General features: G+C 43.4%; 1 protein-coding gene across 4 annotated transcripts in view; it reads left to right on the forward strand.

The window, feature by feature from the left end:
* The window catches only part of wdr62 (WD repeat domain 62), a 63814-nt gene extending 43721 nt beyond the window's left edge, over positions 1–20093 (forward strand). The window contains exons 17-33 of one of the 4 annotated variants that reach the window (XM_034138460.1): positions 570–681; positions 761–824; positions 1722–1835; positions 2360–2475; positions 2847–2899; positions 2981–3244; positions 3851–3921; positions 4430–4593; positions 4782–4889; positions 5213–5324; positions 5403–5481; positions 11568–11640; positions 12834–12938; positions 13687–13867; positions 14638–14987; positions 17388–17473; positions 19663–20093. In XM_034138460.1, the coding sequence (XP_033994351.1) occupies positions 570–681; positions 761–824; positions 1722–1835; positions 2360–2475; positions 2847–2899; positions 2981–3244; positions 3851–3921; positions 4430–4593; positions 4782–4889; positions 5213–5324; positions 5403–5481; positions 11568–11640; positions 12834–12938; positions 13687–13867; positions 14638–14987; positions 17388–17473; positions 19663–19836 (2226 nt within the window). In that variant the 3' untranslated portion in view covers positions 19837–20093. The remainder of the gene's footprint in view (positions 1–569; positions 682–760; positions 825–1721; positions 1836–2359; positions 2476–2846; positions 2900–2980; positions 3245–3850; positions 3922–4429; positions 4594–4781; positions 4890–5212; positions 5325–5402; positions 5482–11567; positions 11641–12833; positions 12939–13686; positions 13868–14637; positions 14988–17387; positions 17474–19662) is intronic. The other 3 variants (XM_034138461.1, XM_034138462.1, XM_034138463.1) reach the window with 3 other exon arrangements.
* Positions 20094–21181: the final 1088 nt, after the last annotated feature.

The raw sequence follows: 21181 nt of genomic DNA on the forward strand, positions 1-21181 counted from the left end.
ATTATGTTATCTGATCTTCACTACATCCATCAATCTGTCACAGGTTCAGCAGCTGAAACCAGTACTTTTATAACATTATATACCTTTATGACAGCTGAAATGTTGCTCCTGTAGAGATTGCCCACAGTATTGAATGTATGTAAGTCACTTTGGATAAAAGCGTCTAACAACTGATAATATTCTGTTAACATGATCCTGATCAAATTCTCTATGTATTGTCATATCCTGAAAAATAGTGTGAATGTAACTCATACAAAACATTGGAACAGATGACCTTAATATGGTTTCATGATATGCACCTCCTTTTAAGAGGCCTAAGCTACTAGTAAAGACCTTTTGTAATATACAAATGAAAATGAAAAAAGTGTTCCATCATGTTTCTGATGGAGTAACAGAAAAATGTGGTTATTCAATTGACCGTACTTCTTTCTGTGCAGCAGTCTGCTATACAGAAATAACACACCGCAGAATATCCACACGGACCAATCAGAATCATGTATTCTACTGAGCCCTGTAACGACGTACTGATTGTGCCCTGTGATTGGCTGATACATGGTGTTGATCTGCAGGTTCAGATGGATCCTTCCGGGTCCTTCTTCGCCACCAGCTGCTCAGATAAAAACATCTCCATCTTCGACTACGAGACCGGAGAGTGCGTCTCCACCTTGTTCGGACACTCAGGTGAGAAAATCAGTCGGAGAGTCTCTCAGTGGATCTGGAGTGTCTCTCTTCTTCTGATGTTTGATTTCTATTTCTTTAGAGATCGTCACCTGTATGAGGTTCAGTGAGGACTGCAAACACCTCATCACTGTGTCCGGAGACAGGTAAGACAGGTAGACTTCACTTTAGGCCCCGTCCACACGGAGATGATTTCAGTATCCGCTACAGTACTTCATCGTATCGACGGTTCGTCCACAGGATGCCGAAACGGAGCCGCGGCTTCGGAGCCCGAAACCGATACACTTTGATAACGGCTCCCAAAGTGGGTAAGTCTGGAGACGACACGCTTGCGGCTCCGTGTGTACGCCCTATACGATCTTTTCCTGAATCGATGACGCCATAGCCCCACCTCTCCAGCTTACCCCCGCGTCACCCGCGTCATTGCTGATGCGTTTCGTCAACAACAACAACAACAACAATGGCGGATCACAGGGTTGCTTCCGTGCTCCGGACGCTGCTGACCATGATGCAGATGTTAGTGCAAAATCTACAGTTTGTTTGTTTGTGCCTTATGCCCATGCTCGGGGGTCTTCTTCGCTGCTTTTGGTGTATTTTGTGGCGGAAGTATAGCACCACTTACAGGCCCGGCATATGTACTACAGCGTCTCCAGCGGTTTCGAGCGTTTTCGTGCACGTTTCTTGAGCCGATTCCCTGTGGACGGAAGACTTTTTTGAAATCGACTTTGGTTCGAAATCAGTTTCGTCTCCGTGTGGACGGGGCCTTAATCTTGAGACAGGTGAGACATGTAGACTTCACTTTAATCTTGAGACAGGTAGACTTCACTTTAATCTTGAGACAGGTGAGACAGGTAGACTTCACTTTAATCTTGAGACAGGTGAGACATGTAGACTTCACTTTAATCTTGAGACAGGTGACACAGGTAGACTTCACTTTAATCTTGAGACAGGTAAAGTTAACTTGTGTTTAATGTGGTGTGTGTGTGTGTGTGTGTGTGTGTGTGTGTGTGTGTGTGTGTGTGTGTGTGTGTGTGTGTGTGTAGTTGTGTGTTTATCTGGAGGCTTGACTCTCAGATGACCAGCATCATGAAGAAGAGGCGAGGCCTAAAGATGGCCGCCGCTCCCGAAGCCTGCAGCCGCAAGCTACCTAGCATCAGGTGAGAGATGTAGTACCTCCTATTGGCCACTATGGAAATGAGCTTCAATGTCCAGCACACTTCCTGTTGACTAAAACGTTTTAAAGTTGAAACCTGAGTTGATTTATTTCCAATTATTTGTGGGCGGGGTTTAATATTTATGGGTGTGGTTTGACGCTGGGGGTGGAGCCTGTAATAATAATAATAATTCATTACATTTTTTATTAGAGCGCTTTTTCAACTGCTCAATGGCTTGGTTTGCGGCGGGTGTGATTCTAGGGGGTGGAGCTTAACACTGGTGGTGGGGCTTATATTAGGAGGCGGAGTTTAAACACTGGAAGGCGGGGTTTGACTGGGGTGGAGCTTGTACTTTGGGCAGGGTTTAGTAGTGTGGTTTGACACTGGGGGTGGGGCTTATACTAGGAGGCGGAGTTTAAACACTGAGTTATCGGCCCAGTGTTTGCTGAAGATCCAGATTTAGCTATTTTGGCTTCACTCCCCATTAAGTGAGTTTTATAGGAATATAGAGTGTGTTGTTGTTTCAGGAGGGAGACCTTCATCACGGGACCCTCCTCTCAGCTGCCTCACATGGAGGAAGAGGAGGAAGAGGAGGAAGTGGAAGACCTTGGGACTCCTGACTCCAGACCCGACTCTGCTCACGGTCAGTTTTAACCAGGACTTTATACTCGTACTGCACTACATTTATCTGATGGGTTTAAAAAAACAACAATGTTCCTGTAATTCGCAAAAAAAGTTGTAACATCTTGAGAATCAGAAGATATCATAGAATTACGAGATTACAATTTTTAAGAGTAAGAGAAATTACTGAATTTTCAAGAAAGGAAATCAGAATATTTTGTGTAAAAAGATATTTAAAAGAAAAACGTAAAATAAAAAACGTCTCATTATTTAAGAATCAAACGCTAGGGTATTTTGAGTCGATAAAAGTCGGATCATTTTAGATTTTTGCAGCAATTGTCATATTTTGAGAGGTTTTTTTTATTTCATGTTTTCATTTCTTATCTTTTTCAGAAGCTCAGCTGCTTCAGACCAACGGGAAACTCCCGCTGTGGTTCAGGAAACTGGTCAGCATCTAAAAAATACTCTCTTTATTACTCATGAGTTTTCAGATAGATTTTAATGCTGTGTGTGTGTGTGTGTGACAGCATGGTCAGGGCGGGGCCTCTGCTGCCGTCCAATCAGTCGCCGAGCCTCATCAGGTGAGGAGTCGGTGGGCGGAGCAACGAGACCCTCTGAACATCGTCTCCAACTTCTCCCCGAGTCCCACCCAGAGTCCTGGGGAGGAAGAGGAGGAGCAGAGGGAGGAAGAGGAGGAGCAGAGGGAGGAAGAGGAGGGACACTTCCACCCTCAGAGTCTGGAGAGTCTGCTGGTAGAGGAGGAGGAAGAGGAGGAGGAAGATGGAGAGGAGGTGAGCTCAGCGCCTCCATTGGATTTTTTTTGTTTACTTACGGAACAAAAAAATGTAATATTGGAGAAAAAAAGTGATTCTATGAAACAAATCTAGTTATGAATTAAAAGGCAAAAAAAATCAAAGATCTGGAAAAAAGTCAACATTTAAAATGAAAGGTACATTTTGAGAGAAAATTCTAAATCTCTGGAAAATTATGAAAAAAATCAAATATCTGGAAAAAAATGTAAAATTTAGCAAAAAAAAGTCACATTCTGAGAAACAAATATGAAAAAATGCTAAACTGGGTAAAATGCAAATTATGAGAAAAAAGTCAATTTCTGAATTAAAAAAAAGGCAAATTATGATAAAAGTGAAAATATTAGAAACATTTTAATTGCACAATTTTTTTTATTATGAAGTAAAAGTCAACTTCTTAAAAAAAGCAACGAGAAGCAAATTCTATGAAAAAAATCAAATTGTAAAAGTCATTTTGAAAGAAAGTCAGGGGGACATCTGGAATGTTATATTAGAAGTGTTCCATGTATTTTTCATGATTTTCTAAAATCGTAATGACTCCAGTGTGTGCTTGCTGCTGATGGATACTATTCTCCCACAATGCAACAGGTGCTGCAGAATCCAGGTGAGAAGAGGAGCAGCTACATCCTGTACCCCGACACCAACACCACCACCGACAGGTAAATCTTACTTTCATATTTACTTTATAAAAAAACACACCTGAAACTTGAAATAAACACCTGAAAAAAGAAAAACGCTTGGGTTGAGGTAAACTGGACATACCTGAAACTTGGCAAAGTAAACCTGGAATAAAAAAACACACTTATGAAGCACCTAAAACGTAGAAAACACCTGAAACTATTAAAAAAACACACCGGCATTCAAAAACACTTAAAATATACACCTGGCAAAGAATAAAAACTTGAGAAAACGTTAAAAAACCAACAACGGAAACTTAAAAACACACATCTGAAAATGTAAGAAAACTTGCCTGCATCGAAAAACACCTAAAACACACAGCTGATAAAAGATAAAAAGGGGGCGCCTAAAATACACACCTGGAAAAACTAAAAAAACACCTGAAAAGAAACTAAAACATTTGGGTACATTGGCAGAAGAGGTTGAGTGTTGTCTTTAAAAAGCTTTCCGTACCCTCGGCTAATGATGGGTGTTTCTGTGTTTTCTCAGAGAGTTCGATGTGCAGGGTGTGACCGACCCTCGGCTGGAGGGAGAGGGGGCGGAGCCTGTGTGGAGCAGAAAGGGGGCGGGGCCTATATGGAGCAGCCAGCTGAGTCCAGACTCCGCCCTCTCCGAAGGCTCAGCAGGAAGTCTGGAGCAGCAGCAGGACGCCGGTCAGAGAACTTCACTGCAAACACTTTATCATCCATCAGACAGACCTACCCCAACCCTGAGAATCTGTTAACCACAAAACTGCTGACTAATTTCAGGGTTATAAGACTGATCATAGTGACTCATGACTCATCATGACATGGTTAAAGGACTCATAATGCTGACTCATGTACTTTCTCTCCTCCCTCAGACACGGACTCACTGAGTCAGGGCAGCTCGGTGGGCAGTCTGGTTTTGGAGGAGGACGAGGACTCGCTGAAGATCCACTTCGACACTCTGGCCTCTGGTCTGACCGACGGTAACGAACGTTCTCCATCTATTATGTTAGCAAAGTATCGCTGGTCAGGATCCATGTATTCATGATCCTCTCCAGAATGGAAGTAGTCCTCACATACAGAGCATCAACTAGTTCCTGAGCAGTGTCCTTTTTTTTTCAAAATCTCAAAATCCTCACTTTTTCTCCAAATTCTGACACAAGAAAAACACCTGAAAACACAAGTTAAAGACCTGTTAACATAAAAAATACTTAATTAAGAGCAATGGCGTTAAATCTGCGGCACTCTCGCCCGTCGACGCCTCCTCACTCGTTCTCTGACGGGTTTCTGATCGCTGTCCTTTCAGAGAAGTTCGACACCGACCTGAGGGCTCTGCTGCCTCCGGATGAGAAACATTACCTGAACCCCCGCCTCAGCATCTCAACCGCCTTCCTGTCGCGCTTCCAGGACAGGATCAGGTCAGATTACCCACAATCCTCGGTGATAGGCATGACGTGGCTGTGGTGGTAACACTAACTCTGCTCTGCTGTTCTCAGGTTTTGTCCGAGCCGAGCGCCACCTCCCGCTATGATCCCCACCAGAATCTCAGAGGAGAGCTACGTCAGCAACTCATCGGTACAAACACACAACGTACACACACCTGACACACCAAGTACACACGCCTGACACACCAAGTACACACACCTGACACACCAAGTACACACACCTGACACACGAAGTACACACACCTGACACACGAAGTACACACGCCTGACACACCAAGTACACACACCTGACACACCAAGTACACACACCTGACACACAAAGTACACACACCTGACACACAAAGTACACACACCTGACACACCAAGTACACACACCTGAAACGCAAAGAACACACAACAAACAAAACACAAAAAATACACCTGAAACACAGGAAACACACAGGAAACACACCTGAAACACAGGAAACACACCTGAAACACAGGAAACACACAGGAAACACACCTGAAAACACAGGAAACACACCTGAAAACACAGGAAACACACAGGAAACACACAGGAAACACACAGGAAACACACCTGAAACACAGGAAACACACCTGAAACACAGGAAACACACCTGAAACACAGGAAACACACAGGAAACACACAGGAAACACACAGGAAACACACCTGAAACACACAGGAAACACACCTGAAACACACAGGAAACACACCTGAAACACACAGGAAACACACAGGAAACACACAGGAAACACACAGGAAACACACCTGAAACACACCTGAAACACAGGAAACACACCTGAAACACACAGGAAACACACCTGAAACACACAGGAAACACACATGAAACACACAGGAAACACACCTGAAACACACCTGAAACACAGGAAACACACAGGAAACACACAGGAAACACACCTGAAACACAGGACACACCTGAAACACACCTGAAACACAGGAAACACACAGGAAACACACAGGAAACACACCTGAAACACAGGAAACACAGGAAACACACAGGAAACACAGGAAACACACCTGAAACACAGGAAACACAGGAAAACACACAGGAAACACACCTGAAACACAGGAAACACACCTGAAACACAGGAAACACACCTGAAACACAGGAAACACACAGGAAGCACACCTGAAACACAGGAAACACACAGGAAACACACAGGAAACACACAGGAAACACACCTGAAAACACAGGAAACACAGGAAACACAGGAAACACACCTGAAACACAGGAAACACAGGAAACACACCTGAAACACAGGAAACACACCTGAAACACAGGAAACACACCTGAAACACAGGAAACACACAGGAAGCACACCTGAAACACAGGAAACACACAGGAAACACACAGGAAACACACCTGAAACACACAGGAAACACACCTGAAACACAGGAAACACACAGGAAACACACAGGAAACACAGGGAAACACACAGGACACACCTGAAACACACCTGAAACACAGGAAACACACCTGAAACACAGGAAACACACCTAAAACACAGGAAATACACCTGAAACACACCTGAAACACAGGAAACACACAGGAAACACACAGGAAACACACCTGAAACACAGGAAACACACCTAAAACACAGGAAATACACCTGAAACACACCTGAAACACAGGAAACACACAGGACACACCTGAAACACAGGAAACACACCTGAAACACAGGAAACACACAGGACACACCTGAAACACAGGAAACACACCTAAAACACAGGAAATACACCTGAAACACACCTGAAACACAGGAAACACACCTGAAACACAGGAAATACACCTGAAACACACCTGAAACACACCTCAAACACAGGAAACATACCTGAAACACAGGAAACACACCTGAAACACAGGAAACACACCTGAAACACACCTGAAACACAGGAAACACACAGGAAACACACCTGAAACACAGGAAACACACCTGAAACACAGGAAACACACAGGACACACCTGAAACACAGGAAACACACCTGAAACACAGGAAACACACCTAAAACACAGGAAATACACCTGAAACACACCTGAAACACAGGAAATACACCTGAAACACACCTCAAACACAGGAAACATACCTGAAACACAGGAAACACACCTGAAACACAGGACACACCTGAAACACACCTGAAACACAGGAAACACACCTGAAACACAGGAAAACACACCTAAAACACAGGAAATACACCTGAAACCACACCTGAAACACAGGAAACACACAGGAAACACACAGGAAACACACCTGAAACACAGGAAACACAGGAAACACACCTGAAACACAGGAAACACACCTGAAACACAGGAAACACAGGAAACACACCTGAAACACAGGAAACACACCTGAAACACAGGAAACACACCTGAAACACAGGAAACACACCTGAAACACAGGAAACACACAGGAAACACACAGGAAACACACCTGAAACACACAGGAAACACACAGGAAACACACCTGAAACACACAGGAAACACACCTGAAAACACAGGAAACACACAGGAAACACACAGGAAACACACCTGAAACACACCTGAAACACAGGAAACACACCTGAAACACACAGGAAACACACCTGAAACACACAGGAAACACACATGAAACACACAGGAAACACACCTGAAACACACCTGAAACACAGGAAACACACAGGAAACACACAGGAAACACACCTGAAACACAGGACACACCTGAAACACACCTGAACACAGGAAAACACACAGGAAACACACAAGAAACACACCTGAAACACAGGAAACACAGGAAACACACCTGAAACACAGGAAACACACCTGAAACACAGGAAACACACCTGAAACACAGGAAACACACAGGAAGCACACCTGAAACACAGGAAACACACAGGAAACACACAGGAAACACACAGGAAACACACAGGAAACACACCTGAAACACAGGAAACACAGGAAACACACCTGAAACACAGGAAACACAGGAAACACACCTGAAACACAGGAAACACACCTGAAACACAGGAAACACACCTGAAACACAGGGAAACACAAGGAAGCACACCTGAAACACAGAAAACACACAGGAAACACAACAGGAAACACACCTGAAACCACACAGGAAACCACCTGAAACACAGGAAAACACACAGGAAACACACAGGAAACCACAGGAGGAACACACAGGACACACCCTGAATACACACCTGAAACACAGGAAACACACCTGAAAACACAGGAAACACACCTAAAACACAGGAAATACACCTGAAACACACCCTGAAAACACAGGAAACAACAGGAAACACACAGGAACACACCTGAAACACAGGAATACAACACCTAAAACACAGGAAATACATCCTGAAACACACCTGAAACACAGGAAACACACAGGACACACCTGAAACACAGGAAACACACCTGAAACACAGGAAACACACAGGAAACACACCTGAAACACAGGAAACACACCTAAAACACAGGAAATACACCTGAAACACACCTGAAACACAGGAAACACACCTGAAACACAGGAAATACACCTGAAACACACCTGAAACACACCTCAAACACAGGAAACATACCTGAAACACAGGAAACACACCTGAAACACAGGAAACACACCTGAAACACACCTGAAACACAGGAAACACACAGGAAACACACCTGAAACACAGGAAACACACCTGAAACACAGGAAACACACAGGACACACCTGAAACACAGGAAACACACCTGAAACACAGGAAACACACCTAAAACACAGGAAATACACCTGAAACACACCTGAAACACAGGAAATACACCTGAAACACACCTCAAACACAGGAAACATACCTGAAACACAGGAAACACACCTGAAACACAGGACACACCTGAAACACACCTGAAACACAGGAAACACACCTGAAACACAGGAAACACACCTAAAACACAGGAAATACACCTGAAACACACCTGAAACACAGGAAACACACAGGAAACACACAGGAAACACACCTGAAACACAGGAAACACAGGAAACACACCTGAAACACAGGAAACACACCTGAAACACAGGAAACACAGGAAACACACCTGAAATACAGGAAACACACCTGAAACACAGGAAACACACCTGAAACACAGGAAACACACCTGAAACACACCTGAAACACACCTGAAACACACAGGAAACACACAGGAAACACACCTGAAACACACAGGAAACACACCTGAAACACAGGAAACACACAGGAAACACACAGGAAACACAGGAAACACACAGGACACACCTGAAACACACCTGAAACACAGGAAACACACCTGAAACACAGGAAACACACCTAAAACACAGGAAATACACCTGAAACACAGGAAATACACCTGAAACACACAGGAAACACACAGGACACACCTGAAACACACCTAAAACACAGGAAATACACCTGAAACACACAGGAAACACACAGGACACACCTGAAACACACCTAAAACACAGGAAACACACCTGAAACACAGGAAACACACAGGACACACCTGAAACACACCTGAAACACAGGAAACACACAGGAAACACACAGGACACACCTGAAACACAGGAAATACACCTGAAACACACCTGAAACACAGGAAACACACAGGACACACCTGAAACACAGGAAACACACCTGAAACACAGGAAACACACAGGACACACCTGAAACACAGGAAACACACCTAAAACACAGGAAATACACCTGAAACACACCTGAAACACAGGAAATACACCTGAAACACACCTGAAACACACCTCAAACACAGGAAACATACCTGAAACACAGGAAACACACCTGAAACACAGGAAACACACCTGAAACACACCTGAAACACAGGAAACACACAGGAAACACACCTGAAACACAGGAAACACACAGGACACACCTGAAACACAGGAAACACACCTGAAACACAGGAAATACACCTGAAACACACCTGAAACACAGGAAATACACCTGAAACACACCTGAAACACACCTCAAACACAGGAAACATACCTGAAACACAGGAAACACAGGAAACACACCTGAAACACAGGAAACACAGGAAACACACCTGAAACACAGGAAACACACCTGAAACACAGGAAACACACCTGAAACACAGGAAACACACAGGAAGCACACCTGAAACACACCTGAAACACACCTGAAACACACAGGAAACACACAGGAAACACACCTGAAACACACAGGAAACACACCTGAAACACAGGAAACACACAGGAAACACACAGGAAACACACCTGAAACACAGGAAACACACAGGACACACCTGAAACACACCTGAAACACAGGAAACACACCTGAAACACAGGAAACACACCTAAAACACAGGAAATACACCTGAAACACAGGAAATACACCTGAAACACACAGGAAACACACAGGACACACCTGAAACACACCTAAAACACAGGAAATACACCTGAAACACAGGAAACACACAGGACACACCTGAAACACACCTGAAACACAGGAAACACACCTGAAACACACAGGAAACACACAGGACACACCTGAAACACACCTAAAACACAGGAAACACACCTGAAACACAGGAAACACACAGGACACACCTGAAACACACCTGAAACACAGGAAACACACAGGAAACACACAGGAAACACACCTGAAACACAGGAAACACACAGGACACACCTGAAACACAGGAAACACACCTGAAACACAGGAAACACACAGGACACACCTGAAACACAGGAAACACACCTAAAACACAGGAAATACACCTGAAACACACCTGAAACACAGGAAATACACCTGAAACACACCTGAAACACACCTCAAAACACAGGAAACATACCTGAAACACAGGAAACACACCTGAAACACAGGAAACACACCTGAAACACACCTGAAACACAGGAAACACACAGGAAACACACCTGAAACACAGGAAACACACAGGACACACCTGAAACACAGGAAACACACCTGAAACACAGGAAACACACCTAAAACACAGGAAATACACCTGAAACACACCTGAAACACAGGAAATACACCTGAAACACACCTGAAACACACCTCAAACACAGGAAACATACCTGAAACACAGGAAACATACCTGAAACACAGGAAACACACCTGAAACACAGGAAACACACCTGAAACACACTTGAAACACAGCACTAGCAGCACCTTCACAGAGTTAAATGTGGTGAGTTTGTTTTCAGGTGAACTCGGAGGCGAGCAGCGAGGTCAGCTGCACTGAATCCACCCAGAAAGAAACCAGCTTCAGCGGTGCCGGTGAGTCGCCTGTTCCTTATCTGTGATGACTTGTGAATTATTTTGAGCTGCAAACAGGAATTCGTGGCACAATTCAAACGGGATTGAAAGTTAATTTTTCTCTCTCCATTGACTTCAATACATCATTTTTTTTAAGGGTCGCGATTACATGTTGAGTCATTGCAAAAACGTGGATAGATGCAAATTCGTACCGGCTCACGTTGTTTAAAAGTTTAAAGCCAATCGGAGGTGAGAATCTCAGCCTTTCGTCACTGACGGTGTTGAATCAGGAAAACAAATATTAGCTGTTAGCGGTTAGCACACAGAGCTCACAGCTCCTCATATCTGATCAGAAGAACAGGGGAAACATCAGAGTTTATAAATGTACAAACGTCTGTGGAGAATACAGTCTTTATTTCTGTCTGTATGAAGTTGTTGTGGACAAAGCAGCTACATGTTAGCTTAGCACAACCTCCATTCAGAAAACATTTAAAAAGTTTCTTGTCTGTCGTCTCCAAAGCATGAATTCATTGTTTTTACTAACCGGTGTCATTATGTAGTTATTCCGGCATCATTTTGATACCTGTCACGGTAAAATATGTTTATTTTGTTGTTGTTGGTATCCACATGGAGATAAGCCCCGCCTCCTCGCCAGCGCTTCTAGTTTGAGTGACACGAGTAAACACCAATGATGCTGTGGTGGTCAAACTCACGTGACTAATCTTCGCTGATGTACTGATTGTATTTGTATTGAGACGTGCAAGTAGGTAGAAAGTAAAAATGTAAAGTCATTCACAGAGTAACGTAGAGATTAATGTATGTAAACGTTGGAGAGCGATGCATATTCGTCACGGAGTAAACGACAAACTGAAGTTATGTACAGAATAACATGCGAGTCATTTATGTAGGCGGAGATTCACGTAAAGAATACTTTCATTTCTCTAAATTACTATTTTTAACCAATCGTTCCATTAAATCTTCAGAAAGTTCAATGCAAAAAAAGAGGCTCCAGGACGCTTCCCTGAGGGACTCCACGTGTAATTGAATAATCAAAACTTTATTCATATCGCAGCTTTTGAACAAATCCAAACACTCTTTCGTGCTCGACAAGCCATTGAAACAGATGACACAAAACAGGGGGAAAAAGATGATGATAAAATAAGCATAAATATTGAAACACAAGACGAAGTGTGTGTGTGTGTGTGTGTGTTCAGTGCTTCGCCGTAGAGCTTCCAGCATGATTTCCCATCAGTCTCTTCGCCGCCTCAAACGCAGACGACACACTGTGGTTCACGTCCAGTGCAGAGACATGCTGCAAGGTGTGTGTGTGTGTGGGTGTGTGTGTGTGTGTGTGTGTGTGTGTGTGTGTGGTCACTCGGGTGTTTTGTCTTGGTTTTTCTCGGGTTTCGTTCTGCCGTAAAACTCACGGAGGTCAAACTGTCTTCTGTCCCTTGGAGTGTTTTTGATCAAATGTTTGTTAGTGTCCAGGTGTGTATTCAGACACAGGTGTGGTTTTCACGATCAAGGTGTGTGCGTGTGGTGTTTACTCGTCAATATAACTCACATTAGTCCTTGTTGGTGTTTCACAATGTGATCCCTTATTCTAAACGGTCACTCACTCACAGTGGGGGGGGGCCTCACCTTTTTCGCCTCTACCTGAAATTATATCTAATTTCTTACTAATTTCACTGAAGTTTTCACATATTTTATTTAAACAAATTGAAACTTTAATATATTTTTTTAACCCTTTCACTTATTTTTCCCAGAACACTAGAAATCAATCTTAATAGTCTCACAGTGGGGTCTTACTTTTTTTTTTATCTTACCTGTAATTTTTAAATGTTCACATATTTTACAGCATTTTTTTTTTAAACTTTTTTTTTTGACACTTTTTTGACAGACACTTTTTTGTTAAAACGTTTTCCACATATTTTTCCGAAACACCAAAACGGATCATTGATCTCTGAAACATAATCCGATCTCACAGTGGTGTCTCACCTTTCTCACCTTTACCTGAGATTAAACCCGTCTGTTTCTGATGTTTCTGGACTTCTTCTCCTTCTTCAGACGTCACCTCCAGGACTCTCAACCTCAGCCTGGGCTCGGCTGCCCAGCAGGGGGCGCTGCGGCTCGGATACTTAGGGACCACGGCCAGCTCCAGGGCCAAAAAGGGCCAAGACCCCGCCTCTGAGGAGAAGGAGAACCTGGACCTCCAAAGCAGGGACCAGGACCAAGACCAGACCTGCAGGTAACCCCAATAAGGATCTGTGCATTCGTTTTAATATTAATCAAAATATTGTTTAAAGGGGACCTATCATGCAAAATGCACTTTTGTACGTCTTTTATACATGAATATGTGTCCCCGGTGTTCCAGGGAACTCACCAAGTGTCAGGAAATAAACCCCTCTCTCTTTTCCTCCATACCCAAACGGAGCTGATCCAGATTTGCTGCTTCATGACCACATTACTAAAATGTGGGCGGGCTTTACACCCACGGGCCAATCAGAAACGTTGCTGTCAGAAACAATGAGACGTGTTCTGGAAGTAATATGGTCTGTGTTTACATTAGCATGCTAACACTCAGAGCTAACCTGTACTGGAGAGAGCATGTGTGAAGAAGCAGGAAATCAAAAGGAAGTCACCTTGTGGTAAACCTGAGAGAGAAAGAGTTTGAGCTCCATACTGTTTCAGAGAGAATCCTTGATGTGGTTTGGAACATGATATGGAGTTTAGTCACGGCAGCATTTAGCTGAGTTTCTGCTGGGAGAGTTCTCCTGATGAGCTCTAGTTTTTTTGTTGTTGGTTGTTTTCAAGCGAAGGACCCAGAATCAGCGTTTCTCTAACAGGCCTGAAACAGAGGATATGAGGGATTTCTAAAAGTCATGATCTGTTTGGTATTTTGAGCAAAACACTTCATAGACATGTTTTTTATATATTTGTATATATCTGAGACTCATAATATATGCCTACAAATAGCATGATAGGAAACCTTTAACATTGTTTCCTGTCGTCCGTCAGTGTGTCGTCACTCAATTCTTCCCCCCCATCGAGCAGCCCGCAGGAGGTTGCCACGCCCCCCGCTGTGATGTCACTGGACGGAGCCACGCCCCCTGCTGTGATGTCACTGGATGGAGCCACGCCCCCCGCTGTGATGTCACTGGGCGGAGTCAGGAGGTGGAGCCTCTGCAGCGAGGAGGAGACCCTGACCAATCAAAACCTAACCATCATCATAAGCCCCTCCCCCACACGTGACACCATCGCCTCTGACATCATCGAGCAGGAGGCGGGACATCCAGGTGAGGTGTTCAGGGACACCTCCCCCGCCTCTTCCTCTTCTCCTCTGACGGAAACACAGCACCCCCCCCCAGGTAGTTATTATTCATTAACAACACCTTTGAGTCATTTCTAATGCAACCAATGGACGTAAATCTTGCTCACCTATTATACAAAATCCACTTCTTCATGTCTCTTCTTCATCAACATGTGTCCCCTCTTCTTCATGTCTCTTCTACATCAACATGTGTCCCCTCTTCTTCATGTCTCTTCTACATCAACATGTGTCCCCTCTTCTTCATGTCTCTTCTACATCAACATGTGTCCCCTCTTCTTCATGTCTCTTCTTCATCAACATGTGTCCCCTCTTCTTCATGTCTCTTCTACATCAACATGTGTCCCCTCTTCTTCATGTCTCTTCTACATCAACATGTGTCCCCTCTCTTCATGTCTTCTACATCAACATGTGTCCCCTCTTCTTCATGTCTCTTCTACATCAACATGTGTCCCCTCTTCTTCATGTCTCTTCTACATCAACATGTGTCCCCTCTTCTTCATGTCTCTTCTACATCAACATGTGTCCCCTCTTCTTCATGTCTCTTCTTCATCAACATGTGTCCCCTCTTCTTCATGTCTCTTCTTCATCAACATGTGTCCCCTCTTCTTCATGTCTCTTCTACATCAACATGTGTCCCCTCTTCTTCATGTCTCTTCTACATCAACATGTGTCCCCTCTTCTTCATGTCTCTTCTACATCAACATGTGTCCCCTCTTCTTCATGTCTCTTCTTACATCAACATGTGTCCCCTCTTCTTCATGTCTCTTCTACATCAACATGTGTCCCCTCTTCTTCATGTCTCTTCTACATCAACATGTGTCCCCTCTTCTTCATGTCTCTTCTACATCAACATGTGTCCCCTCTTCTTCATGTCTCTTCTACATCAACATGTGTCCCCTCTTCTTCATGTCTCTTCTACATCAACATGTGTCCCCTCTTCTTCATGTCTCTTCTTCATCAACATGTGTCCCCTCTTCTTCATGTCTCTTCTTCATCAACATGTGTCCCCTCTTCTTCATGTCTCTTCTTCATCAACATGTGTCCCCTCTTCTTCATGTCTCTTCTTACATCAACATGTGGTCCCCTCTTCTTCATGTCTCTTCTTCATCAACATGTGTCCCCTCTTCTTCATGTCTCTTCTACATCAACATGTGTCCCCTCTTCTTCATGTCTCTTCTTCATCAACATGTGTCCCCTCTTCTTCATGTCTCTTCTTCGTCAACATGTGTCCCCTCTTCTTCATGTCTCTTCTACATCAACATGTGTCCCCTCTTCTTCATGTCTCTTCTTCATCAACATGTGTCCCCTCTTCTTCATGTCTCTTCTTCATCAACATGTGTCCCCTCTTCTTCATGTCTCTTCTTCATCAACATGTGTCCCCTCTTCTTCATGTCTCTTCTACATCAACATGTGTCCCCTCTTCTTCATGTCTCTTCTTCATCAACATGTGTCCCCTCTTCTTCATGTCTCTTCTTCATCAACATGTGTCCCCTCTTCTTCATGTCTCTTCTTCATCAACATGTGTCCCCTCTGTGGAAAGAGACTCTGAAAGTTTCAGGAACAAAGATTCTCTCTCTTTTTGATCCATTTTTATAAAAACCTGTCTGAAAATGAGCTGATCAGATTTTGGCCACTTTGTGATGTCATAACGATGTTTTGTCTTGTGTAACCATTAGCCAATCAGTGATAAAGTATGAGAGACTTGTGAGGAAAATAAAAACGTTTCAAATGCATTCAATCCTAATACATACAATAATATTATAGTAGAAGTACTCAGATGTTGTACTAGAGTAAAAGTAGAAGTACTCAGATCTTGTACTTGAGTAAAGGTAGAAGTACTCAGATCTTGTACTTGAGTAAAGGTAGAAGTACTCAGATCTTGTACTTGAGTAAAGGTAGAAGTACTCAGATCTTGTACTTGAGTAACAGTAGAAGTACTCAGATCTTGTACTTGAGTAAAGGTAGAAGTACTCAGATCTTGTACTTGAGTAAAGGTAGAAGTACTCAGATCTTGTACTTGAGTAAAGGTAGAAGTACTCAGATCTTGTACTTGAGTAAAGGTAGAAGTACTCAGATCTTGTACTTGAGTAAAGGTAGAAGTACTCAGATCTTGTACTTGAGTAAAGGTAGAAGTACTCAGATTGTGTACTTGAGTAAAAGTAGAAGTACTCAGATTGTGTACTTGAGTAAAAGTAGAAGTACTCAGATCTTGTACTTGAGTAAAGGTAGAAGTACTCAGATCTTGTACTTGAGTAAAGGTAGAAGTACTCAGATCTTGTACTTTAGTAAAAGTAGAAGTACCAGAGTGTAGGAATACAGTAAACAGTAAAAGTCCTGCATTCAAAATGTATCTTTGTTAAATAAAGATAAAATATATAAATAAATAAACGGTCTGGATTAGGATATAAATATTGATTATTGATGTGTTGTTCTGTAGTTGCCATGGTGAGTCTGCTTCAGTGTCAGAGCGTTGCCATGGAGCTGCGGGAGGCGACGAGACGAGCCGTGCTGCTGCACCAGCAGGTAAGAAGACACACGGAGTACCTGCACAGTAGGGATGCGCATCTCCATCACTGAGGCCGATACGATGCGCATCTCGATACGCTGCCAACGATACGATACATTAACGATACCTTTGAAACACCAGGCGATGCGATACGATTCACCCCTCCTGCGATACAGTTCGATACGATTTGATTCAACATTATGCGATACGGGGCGATACGATGCAAAATAATGATACTTCAATATGGTACGACAGAGGATTTAGTTGTATTCCTTATATGCAGCAAATCATAAATTAACAAAAATGTGCTTTACATATTTGCTTCTCTCTACGAGCGCATCCCATCATGCTGTTTCTTTTACCTTTTTTACCTTAAAAAACTCTCCAGAGTTCAGTACAATTTTATAACACCTCACAGTTAAACAATTTAAGGATGCCCATGATGAACAATGTGTAAATAACAACTACCATCGTGCAATGCCCAGCCTGATGTGCTTAACACTCATTCATAGGCTAACTCACCAGTGAGCAGAAAGCAATGGTTTCTATAGGAACAATAAAGAAAATAACCTTTCACAAACAGGTATTTCATAACTGCTTACAGTAAGGAAGACATTTAAACTATTGTTGGCAGTCACAGGCTGCTGTAAACTAAACACCACTCTCACTGACAGAACACCTCACTGAGTGATTGAACTCATATGTCTAACTTTCAGGTTTCTCTTTTCAGCCGCAGACCCCATGTCGCCTCTTTATGTGCGTCGCTAAGTTCCTCGTACTGCTTGTGTACTTTAAAGCCGCACAGCATCGTTTACAATTTGCGAGCGATTTTTCAAGTTGTCCGTCTTTCTTGAAAAATTCGATGTGTTGCCAAACGTTTGATTTGTAGGTATTTTTCGGTGCGCTGTGTTTCTCTTTCTCCTCGACTTCCATGTGTGTTGATAACTGAGACTCTCGGCCTCCGTAGTGCGGAGCAGAGATCAAAGATCGTCTCTGCTGAGTGCTGGCAGGATGAGAGGATATTATATGAATGAATCGGTTTTTTACCGATGCAAAGACGCTACAATCGATGCATCGCGAGTTCAACCCAAACTGTAGCCGATGTGCACTCTTTCAACCGGTGCACTCTTTCAACCCGTGCACTCTTTCAACCGGTGCACTCTTTCAACCGGTGCACTCTTTCAACCGGTGCACTCTTTCAACCGGTGCACTCTTTCAACCGGTGCACTCTTTCAACCGGTGCACTCTTTCAACCGGTGCACTCTTTCAACCCGTGCACTCTTTCAACCGGTGCACTCTTTCAACCGGTGCACTCTTTCAACCCGTGCACTCTTTCAACCGGTGCACTCTTTCACCCGGTGCACTCTTTCAACCCGTGCACTCTTTCACCCGGTGCACTCTTTCAACCCGTGCACTCTTTCAACCCGTGCACTCTTTCACCCGGTGCACTCTTTCAACCGGTGCACTCTTTCAACCCGTGCACTCTTTCAACCCGTGCACTCTTTCAACCGGTGCACTCTTTCACCCGGTGCACTCTTTCAACCCGTGCACTCTTTCAACCGGTGCACTCTTTCAACCCGTGCACTCTTTCAACCCGTGCACTCTTTCAACCCGTGCACTCTTTCAACCGGTGCACTCTTTCAACCCGTGCACTCTTTCAACCCGTGCACTCTTTCAACCGGTGCACTCTTTCAACCGGTGCACTCGCATCTTGAACGTTTATGCCGGTGCACCATTGCGAATCGGTGAATCTTAACATCCCTACTGCACAGGTGTTTCAGTGCCTGGAGACAGGCTGAGCGTTACCATGACATCCTGAGCGTTACCATGACATCCCGAGCGTTACCATGACATCCCGAGCGTTACCATGACATCCCACTGTTTCAACTGTTCATCGAACACAAAGTCAACTTTATTGTCAATCGTTCAGTTTGTGTGTACAGAGAGATCGAAATACCGTTTCCCACAATCCTGAATACAGAAATACAAATATATATCAAAATCCGTATATCCTATATATTCAATAGATTCAATATTTATACATATGCACACATTAAGACATAAATAAGTCACTTCAATATCTTTGGGAAATATCATATTCCAATTATAATATATATAGATATAATATAGACTCTCCTTGCACTATTTGAACTATTTCAAGTTTCATTTATATATATATATGATAATACTCTTATTGTCTCCTCAGCTCTCTGATGGCACGCAGCCTCCGCAGCTCGTCTCCGTCCTGAAGGGTGCGTTTGATTTCGTTCTCTCGGAGCTGCAGGCGGTGCGAGGAGAAGACGAGGCGTCTCTTTCTCTGCTGGAGAAATACTCAGAGCTGCTGGTCCAGATGACCCGAGAGAAACTGGACCGGGTCTGAGACGAGAGAAACTGGACCGGGTCTGAGACAAGAGAAACTGGACCGGGTCTGAAACCAGAGAAACTGGACCGGGTCTGAAACCAGAGAAACTGAGACGAGAGAAACTGAGACGAGACTGAACCCAGAAATCAGTATTAAACCTGACGCACCTTACGTTTATGTGTTTTATGCCAGAATTGTGTTTTTAAATCACCATCACTGTGTTTGTTAATAAAGTTGTATATGTTTCTTATTAAAAAAAAAAGTGTCTAATTGAATTCCAGATTTCAGATGTTACATTTTTTTTATGTACAAATATGTTCACAAAAGGATAACATTAAATCAGAAATAGTAGATTCGAGATTCAATAACTTCGTCGTCCTGGTTACGGCATTTCTTAAAGGTCCCATGTCATGGCCATTTCTACTGATCATGATTCCATTGTTGAGGTCTACTAGAATAGATTTATATTGTTCAATGTTCCAAACTCACATTGGTTTCTCATACAGCATCTCTGTATAGTCTGTGTATTCACTCTCTGTCCTACACGGCTTGTTGGAGCTCCTGTCCCCCCCTCCCTGTGAGCCCAGTGGCCGTCTGCGAGACAGCGAAACCCAGCCCGAACACACACACACACCCGCAGCCTGGCTGGGAGTTTGTGTGTGTGCTCACACACCGACTCACAGCCTCGCCGCGTCCCGCCGTCTCAGGGAGGAGAAATCGGTGGAGCTGCAGCTGAGAAAAGATTGTGTGTGTGAGGAAGTCGGACTTAACGTAACGGCTCCACGGACGTAACGTAACGGCTCCACGGATGGGTCCATTTGGGTATGGGCACGTCACTGTACCCAGTACGAGGCGTTCTGGGGCAGCATAGACAGGTATTTTCTGTGTTAGAGTTTTACTCGCTACAGGGTGTACTTTGAGGGTTTGTGACTGCAGACCGTTTACATGCAGAAAAACCTTCATAACACACAAGGGGACGGGTAATAACCGGAAAAGCATGACATGGGCCCTTTAAATACCAATTAATCATAAAAGAATGACCCTTTAAAGCTGGTAATAGAGAGTCTTAACGAGATGATAATATATAAATATAAACGGCTGAAATAACTTCACTAAACGTCCATTTCTCATGAAGACACTAACATCCATTCGGCTGATATGAACCGTTTAAATGGATCCTTTTACATCCACTTTATGCCTTTTTAATAACTGATAATATTTATTAACATTAAGCAGAAGTCCTCGTTCACATTTACACATCCATTTTACGGTAAATGAAGATGAAGATTGTACTATCAGGTCTACAGATTAGTTTATCAGCGACATTTATAGGTCCTTTTAATCTTTATTATTTATTGATATT

Source organism: Trematomus bernacchii, unplaced genomic scaffold (assembly GCF_902827165.1).
Source record: "Trematomus bernacchii unplaced genomic scaffold, fTreBer1.1, whole genome shotgun sequence".
Lineage (NCBI taxonomy): Eukaryota > Metazoa > Chordata > Actinopteri > Perciformes > Nototheniidae > Trematomus > Trematomus bernacchii.